The 8244-nt window shown below is 40.6% G+C and overlaps 1 protein-coding gene across 3 annotated transcripts; it reads left to right on the forward strand.

Annotated features, from left to right (window-relative positions):
- The first annotated feature begins 1148 nt into the window (after positions 1–1148).
- On the forward strand, positions 1149–7621 carry LOC124051045 (solute carrier family 23 member 1-like). Of its 3 annotated transcripts, XM_046374075.1 has the most exons (12): positions 1149–1470; positions 1901–2047; positions 2331–2488; positions 4420–4579; positions 4788–4969; positions 5197–5317; positions 5446–5602; positions 5826–6079; positions 6226–6390; positions 6484–6592; positions 6798–6893; positions 7122–7621. In XM_046374075.1, exons 1-12 carry the CDS (start codon positions 1423–1425, stop codon positions 7385–7387), a joined length of 1863 nt encoding a protein of 620 aa, XP_046230031.1. In that variant the 5' UTR covers positions 1149–1422; the 3' UTR covers positions 7388–7621. The 3 variants fall into 3 exon arrangements, with proteins under 3 accessions (XP_046230031.1, XP_046230029.1, XP_046230030.1); XM_046374073.1 differs by having other exon boundaries at positions 6226–6592; XM_046374074.1 differs by having other exon boundaries at positions 4794–4969; positions 6226–6592.
- The last annotated feature ends 623 nt before the right edge of the window (positions 7622–8244 follow it).

Consider the following 8244-nt stretch of genomic DNA (forward strand, 5'->3'; position numbering starts at 1 on the left):
ATTAACTCAACACAGTGAGAACAGGAGAAATACTGTGTCCATTCTCTTGAGAGAAATTACTGACATGAGCCTTTGGAGAGAAAGTGAGTCTGGGTCACTGAGACCTGACATGAAATACCACTCTGGAACCAAAAGACAAGCAATGAGGGCAACTGCTACTATTGAAGCTTTCCTATAATTTTTAGGATCCATCCTGTTATAAAACTGGGGACTGGAGTGCATTTTCACTTGATAATTTCCCAAGATGTGTTGCTACACCTGCCTCAACACATTTATCAGCATCATACAGAGAGATCATATCAATTCTCAGTTTTCTCTTCCCCTTCTGAGTGAGGGAAACATTCTCTCTTTGAAGGCATTAAATCTCTTATCGAACCATCTTCCCAATTTTGTCCTGTCAACCAACTGTGACAGTTTGAAGTACAAGCACTAAATGCAACCATGATCAAACAAAGCATCAAGCTGAAACTGTCAGTGTTCTGTCTGGGCTCTTGGTAAAGAATTTTCTTGGTTTTTTTCCTCAACATGATGTAAATGAATTAAAATAAAGGTAAGCAACCTGTCATCGTGTCATTAACAAAAACCTTGTTTTCATTTATTTATCAAGCATTGGATCTGATTCGATATAAAAGAAATTCAAACTTATGTTACCCTACAGACATTATCTCTTCTTTCTCTCAGCACATCCCATCACTCCTCCTGTCACAGCATCATCCCATTTTCTTGTCTCCACAATTTAACCAGCATATTCATTAGTTTCAGTCATATTCCATTATGTCCCCAAAACCGTCTTATCAAAAATGTTTCAGAAAGGCACAAGCTCTGTTTGAGCAGTTATTGTTTCTCTCAATCTTGTCTAAAAAAATAACTTGATCATTTATTGATATTCTACATATTTGTCAGTGAGTTTAACTATACCTTTTGATTGCACTCATTTAGATTACACACTCCAGAAAAGTACCACCACAATGACCACATGTGTCTTTCATATATAACACTTTGTGTTTACATTTTTTTCTTAAAGAGATTCGTCTGCTTTCTTCCAGTCAACCTAATTACTGGTCAAAACAGTAAGTAATAATTAACATGCTGCTGCACCTAAATGATGAGTGAGCTAAACTTTGTCCTTAACTCGGTGTGCACCACATGCTGTAAATGTGATAAGAGTGAAAGCAGAACAAGGGAAGGTGTAATTACTTCGTGTTTTCGTTAAAACACCTTTAGATCTTATTGAACACGTTAATAAGTGAAAAATTTATCATTGGACGGGGGATTACTCGGTCCTCCTCTTCGCGCTCCTCAGCATTACTCTGCGTGTTTGTTTCTCTGCAGTTGTCTTTTTTTTATCTCAGTTCACTTCTTGTTAGAAGAAGTCCACCCGCAGACGCTAGAAACAAGTTTTTATTTTATACTGCAGGCGCAATGGCTTCAGGCAAAGCAAGCGATGGACTCAACAATCTTGCTTTTAATGTAAGTGCAGAGTTATTCATGTACAATATACCACAAGTACACATTTAGACAAACACATTCAGTATCAACTGTAAGCATTCAGAAGACAGACTGCTTTTCATTTTAATATTGCTGAATAGTAAGGATTGCAAGACTGTGCAGCTCTGATTTATCCTGCTTCATATAGGAGGAAGGTCTTGCACAAGTGGGACTAATTTAAGTTGAAAATCTCTAAAAGTTGTATAAATTTTGCTGAAATTCTCTCTGGGCCCTCACAGCCTTTGCACAGAAAGGGTCCACACAGCACAAAATGTTACTTTGTTTTGATTTTATACCTAAATATGAATATTAAATATGAATTTGTGCAATAAAAAGAACAAGATACTGCAATGGTACACCTCCAGGTGAGCTTTTGTGATCTATTTGTTTATACCTGTGTTTGCATCTGCAGATGGATGAAGAAGTCAATGATGAACTCAGAGGAAAGAAGGGAAAGACATATGGGAGCAGCTCTGTACTGGAAGAAGACAGTAATAAACCAACCTATTGTGTGACTGACGTTCCCCCCTGGTACCTTTGTATTTTTTTGGGCATTCAGGTGTGTGTAATATTACTTGCACTATGAGTTAATTTTAGTTTTAACTGTTACTTTGAACTTGTGACAAGATCTCTTTCAATGACATGTGAATTTCCCAGATGGTTAACCCACATCGTAATTGTGACTTTCAACATGTAAACATATTCACTCTAACACTGCAAAGGAACATACTGTAGCTGTCAAAATGCCATGACATGATCTGTTTTGCATAGACCAGCATTCGTAGTTCTTACATCATGTATACAGTGAAGTCATCTTTCTCATCGGTTCTTCTCTTGTGCAGCATTACCTGACAGCATTTGGTGGCATCCTCTCCATCCCTCTCATTCTCTCTGAGGGGCTGTGTCTGCAGCATGACAGCTTGATCCAGAGTCGCCTCATTAACACCATTTTCTTTGTCTCTGGCCTCTGCACTCTGCTGCAGGTTACCTTCGGTGTCAGGTCAGAATGATGGTGTTAATTTCACCATTCACAACTCTTTATGGACAGGTTGGCAAGACAGTTGAGATGATCATAATAAACATGCCAATTAGCTCCACTAATCAGCACATTTACTTTAATAATGAATTAAATTGCTCCATTTAATGTGAAGAAAAACTGGTCAAACATGTGGTCACAGCTCCACACAGCTTTTCAGCTCAGTGTTTTTGGTTTTACATCACATTCACCTCATGTTCCAGTCTCATTGCTTCTCTTGGCGCAAATCAATGAAACCAGCAGCTGTAGATTCAGACGGTTTTTTTTTCAGGAGACGTTGGAGACCACAACAGAAGTAAAGGGCAAAGAAATGAATGGCTTTACATTCATTTTGTGAACATACACAAAAAAGATTTTAGATTTGCTTCACGGTCTGATGTTAGTGACACTGTTAAATATGCAATTCTGCTCTTAATTTTAACCAAATATCTGCAAAATTGATAACATTCCCATCAGCCTTAGCTTTGGGTTTGTTGCTTAGCTGCAAATGTTAGCATTCTGACGAGGTAAACTGAGATGGTGAGGAAGTGAACAATATATGCGCCAAGCACCAGCATGTTGATATTGTCAGTGTGAGTTTTAAGTATATCGTATAGGCTTAGCTATCTAAGACCTGTTGGTCTTGGGTTTATCCACAGTTGGTAAGATTTACTTTTCTGCCTTTGTGCCATGCACTGGGCCTCCCTCAGGTCCACAGCCACCATACATAATCCCTGTGTGACCTGAAATCTGCTCTCATTCCATTACTTAACTTAATGACCAAAGACAAGAAGATGTGAAACAGTAGTGAGTGGACACTTTCACGGCACAACAGGAGGATGACAATGATGATGGCAGCTGGGCTAAACATGCTACCTTCATCACTGAGGAAACTTTGGACATTTTGAATCCCCAAGGTATGGAGGGGAGATGCGGTGCAGGGCAAGTCCTCTGACTTGGCTCCCTCCATTGATGGCTCCCCTTCTGGTTCTCACCTCTTCCCATTGGAAGACCTGGAGTCTGATGGTGAGAAGGAGGTCTTCCCTAATCACCAACCTACTGACAAGCTTTGGGCGATAAATTTCTCCTTACCTGGCGTCATCCAGTATGGCCACATTTTCCCACAGTCCGGCTCTTCTTCTCCAAAGCAGTGAAGGCACTGAAAGCACCTGTAGCCCACTACAATCTCTTCACCACAATCAAGGTAGATATGTATTATGGTTTACCTTCTGTTTTACCACTGGAATCCAGTGTGTGTGTGATCATCTGTTGCGCGAGCCTACCTTCTTTGGCCAATGGAAGCTCACACTGTTCCTCTCATGACCAGGGCACAGCTCACCTCGCTAACCCTGCCCATCAGTGTACAGCACAGACAGCAGTGTCCATCAACAACATTTCATCACTCACCTTCTCCATTTAACCACTTGGGAACAGATCTTAGGTCACACAAAACTTATATGCTGTGGCTGTGGACCTAAAGGAGGTCCAGTGCATGGCACAAGGGCACGAACAGCTGCGCATGCGGTTAGGGGTAAGCCCAATGGCAACAGCTCTTAGGAGGCTATGTCTCTACTCACAGAATCTGGGATTACAATTCGTAACCAATGATAGTGTACTGTATTCTGTATAGTTCAAAGCACTGTTGTAAGTATGGCATGACTATGGACTCCTGTTACCTTACAGAAGAGAGTCCCTCAGAGCACATTCTTTTTTTAGCTAACCTTGATTACAAAAGTGGCATCAATACAAAAACGTTCATCAAATGCAAGCGAACCAGATCCATACTGCTCTGTTTTGTGTTATTACTGGCTACATCAGTAGACATGCGCTGTCCTAGAGCTGCGTTATCTTTTACTCATTTCTCAGAAAAATGATTTGTCTGACAAAAACTGTTTCCATCTGTGTCACACTTGTAGACTTCCCATCCTACAGGGTGGTACATTTGCTTTGCTGACCCCTGCCATGGCCATGTTGTCCATGCCAGAGTGGACATGCCCAGCTTGGACCCAGAATGCCAGTCTGGTCAACACCTCCTCACCACTCTTCATAGAAGTGTGGCAGACCCGCATGAGAACAGTGAGCCAACATAAACACTGTGCATTCACAGCTTGTGGTGACAGCAAACTAACAAAGGCATAAATGAGCACTTCTGCAGAGCTCATGATTAATTCAGTGAGCTCATGTGGTTGCCGCTCTAGGAAGTAACCATTCACGTTGTTCTTAAAGTTTATCTATCTACTATATGTCAATGTTTATGTTCTCTCTTATTGTGTTCCTGTCCAAGCTGCAGGGCTCTATCATGGTGGCCTCTCTCCTCCAGATCCTGGTGGGCTTCTCAGGCCTCATCGGTTTCCTCATGCGCTTCATTGGTCCCTTAACCATTGCTCCCACAGTCTCTCTCATAGGCCTGTCACTGTACGATTCAGCTGGATCCAAGCTTGGCAGTCACTGGGGCATCTCTGCTATGTACGTAACCACTCACCTCCATGGTGAATGCCTCTTTGCACAGCTGGAAATTAAATGTTTTTAAAATGTGAACCGGCAGTTATTGGGCTACAGATTTAGCACTTCATTGATTTCTCATGAGGTCACAGTCTATAATTATGTGAAAAACTATGTTTTGCTTGGTAATGCTGTAGCCTGAAGCCTCCAATTTTGCAACATGAAGCTAATGATACTTCTCATACACACAGGACCACAGTGCTGATCATTCTTTTCTCCCAGTATCTCCGCCGCATACCAATCCCTGTTCCTGCATACAACAAAACCAAGAAACTTCACACTTCAAAGTTCCATATCTTCCAGATAATGCCTGTATGTTTTAAACTAAGATACTGTACATTACTGATGGCAATATATTGGTGTGCATTTTTGGTTCACATGCTATATTTTGTGGTTACCCAGAAATACTGATATTGATACTAATATTAGATATTGATTAGATTCTGCTGGGCATTGCGGTCTCATGGTTTGTCTGCTACCTCCTCACCATCTATGATGTCCTGCCATCTGATCCAGCCCAATATGGCCACCTGGCACGAACTGATGTGAAGGGAAATGTGGTGAATGAGGCTTCCTGGTTCACATTTCCATATCCTGGTAAACTGATAAGAATACTATCAACATACCCTTGTTGCTGTCTCTTTCTTTAATTTCTTTATATTTTTTCTTTAATATATCAGTCATAACTCATATTGTCAATGCTTACAGGAGGATAAGGGACAGAAAGGCACGCAGCAACACAAGTATTCACAATACCGCTGAGAGTAAGAAGCTGATTTCAGTGACTATACAGTAATTATCACTTTGACTCCTCGCTCAGGTCAATGGGGCATGCCAACTGTGAGTCTGGCAGGTGTACTTGGCATCATGGCTGGAATCATTTGCTCCATGGCAGAGTCTGTGGGGGACTACCACGCATGTGCCAAGCTGTCAGGGGCCCCTCCTCCCCCGAAGCATGCCATCAGCCGGGGCATTGGTGTTGAAGGGCTTGGCTGTTTGTTGGCAGGGGCCTTTGGCACAGGTAATGGCACCACCTCATTTAGTGAGAATGTGGCTGCCCTGGGTATCACCAAGGTAAGACACTCACAACAATGTTGTTGTCCAACCTGACAGTTCATTTATACAGTTTGATTTCATAATTAGGCTATCATCAGCGTGGTAACGCAGAACAAGGACGTCTACACACAGTACAAACATATGTGACACTGTTTCTGTGAAAGGTGGGCAGCCGAACGGTGCTTCTTCTGAGTGGACTTGTCATGATTTTGATGGGGGTGTTGGGCAAAATTGGAGCCATCTTCACAACCATCCCCATCCCTGTGCTTGGAGGGATGTTCCTGATCATGTTTGGTGTTATAACTGCAGCAGGCATTTCTAATCTGCAAGTAAGCAAAGGCATGAAGTGTGTTTTATTCAGAAGATTGTTTCTGACTGCTTTCATACTATTTAGAATTTTGCTGACACATCTCGTTTTACAGTCCACAGACATGAATTCCCCCAGGAATATGTTTGTTTTTGGTTTTTCCATGTTTTCTGCACTTGTCATTCCAAACTGGATTATAAAGAATCCAGAGTTCTTCAAAACAGGTATAATCTAAAAGAGAGAATTTCCTCGCTTTTTATCAGCTTTCACCTCAACTGCTATTAACTGTCATGAAACTATTCTGTTTTTCATTATGAAAGATACAGAGCTAAACTTTAACTCAGCCTTGAAACCTAATACATATCATTCTTGAGATGTTTTGATTGTTTTTGACTCATATTTTGTCTTTTTTTGTTCCTTTTGTGTAAGGTGTTAAAGAGGTAGACCAAGTGGTGCACATTCTGTTGACCACTCATATGTTTGTAGGAGGGTTTCTCGGCTTCTTCCTAGATAACACAATTCCTGGTAAGCTAAAGTGGGAGGTTGTAATTGTATCAAATTGCATTCAATGCACATGGCAGCCTTACAGCATGCTTCTAGGCATGCAGTTGTTTTTGTTATGTTTGTTTCTCCTAACATCTCAAAATTATGTAAACTGCCCATTTTGATGTGGTGAATGTAAACTATTTACGTGTTGTTTTAAAAAAAGGTGTGGTGTAAAGCTTTATTCTAACAATCTTTCTGCTGTCTCAGGAACCAAACGTGAGCGTGGCCTCTTAGCCTGGGACAAAGTAGACCTTGAGGACTCTTGCAACACTTTGGAAAATGAAGACATTTATGATCTCCCCTTTGGCATAACCTCTCACCTCTCATATCGGTCTTGGATTCGTTATGTTCCTTTCTGCCCACAGAAATGGCATAGAACTCAGTACAAATCTGAAGACAACAATGTGTCACAGAGCCATGGGAGTGAGCAAGAATCTAATAGAAGAGGGATCATTGATGAATATGCTCTTTAAGGTCTAAACATCATATCCTTCTCTCTGTTTAGGTCACAACTGATGTTCCTTATCAAACAAGAACCACAGAAATATTTCCAGGCCTCTTTATACTGTCAATCACATTTGGATTATTAATTTTGAATAAGTATATTAATCTTTTGCACCACTAAGTTGGACACCAGCATTGAAAAAAAAATTCTGTTATCATTGTGTAATGTTTTATTTGAGATATTGCTCATGTCCATTTGTTAAAGTGTTATTGATTGTTGTTAATATTTATTGCTTAAATAAAAAATACAATAATTGCATTTATGTTTACTGTCCTACATATGGCAAAGCTGCCAGCTATGAGTTTCATTTTACTGTGCAAACCTTTATCTTTTCTTTTCACTTTTTGAGCCTGCCTACACCGAGAGAACTTAAAATAGTGTGAGGATGAATTGCAGTTGTCGCTTTCTGTCAGCAACGATTAAAAGGGAACTAAATGATCAAAGTTTTTCTGTTTGTATGTTGCACTATTACTCAGAATTCTTCCGATTACTCAGAGAAAACAGAATAATGCACACTCATTCTCCTTTTTCAAAGGAAATGAAATTTAGCCTGTGGAAAAATTTATTATCACACCATATCTTCACACTGCAGCTGCTTAAAAACCTACAGCAGCAACCCTCTGCCTGTTATTGTGTTTCCCTCTGCAAACACAGATAACACGTCTGATCAATATTTCTCTTTGCCTTCCATCTCTTTGTCTCTGTATTCATTTCCTCTGACTTACCAGCTCCGACAGCAAGGTGGAATTTAGTGTAATGCTTTGATCTGTGAAGCCATCAGTTTTCCCCGAGGCCCATTTTGAGCAATGATCAGTGACTGTTTGT

Source organism: Scatophagus argus, chromosome 19 (genome assembly GCF_020382885.2).
Source record: "Scatophagus argus isolate fScaArg1 chromosome 19, fScaArg1.pri, whole genome shotgun sequence".
In the NCBI taxonomy this organism is placed as follows: domain Eukaryota; kingdom Metazoa; phylum Chordata; class Actinopteri; family Scatophagidae; genus Scatophagus; species Scatophagus argus.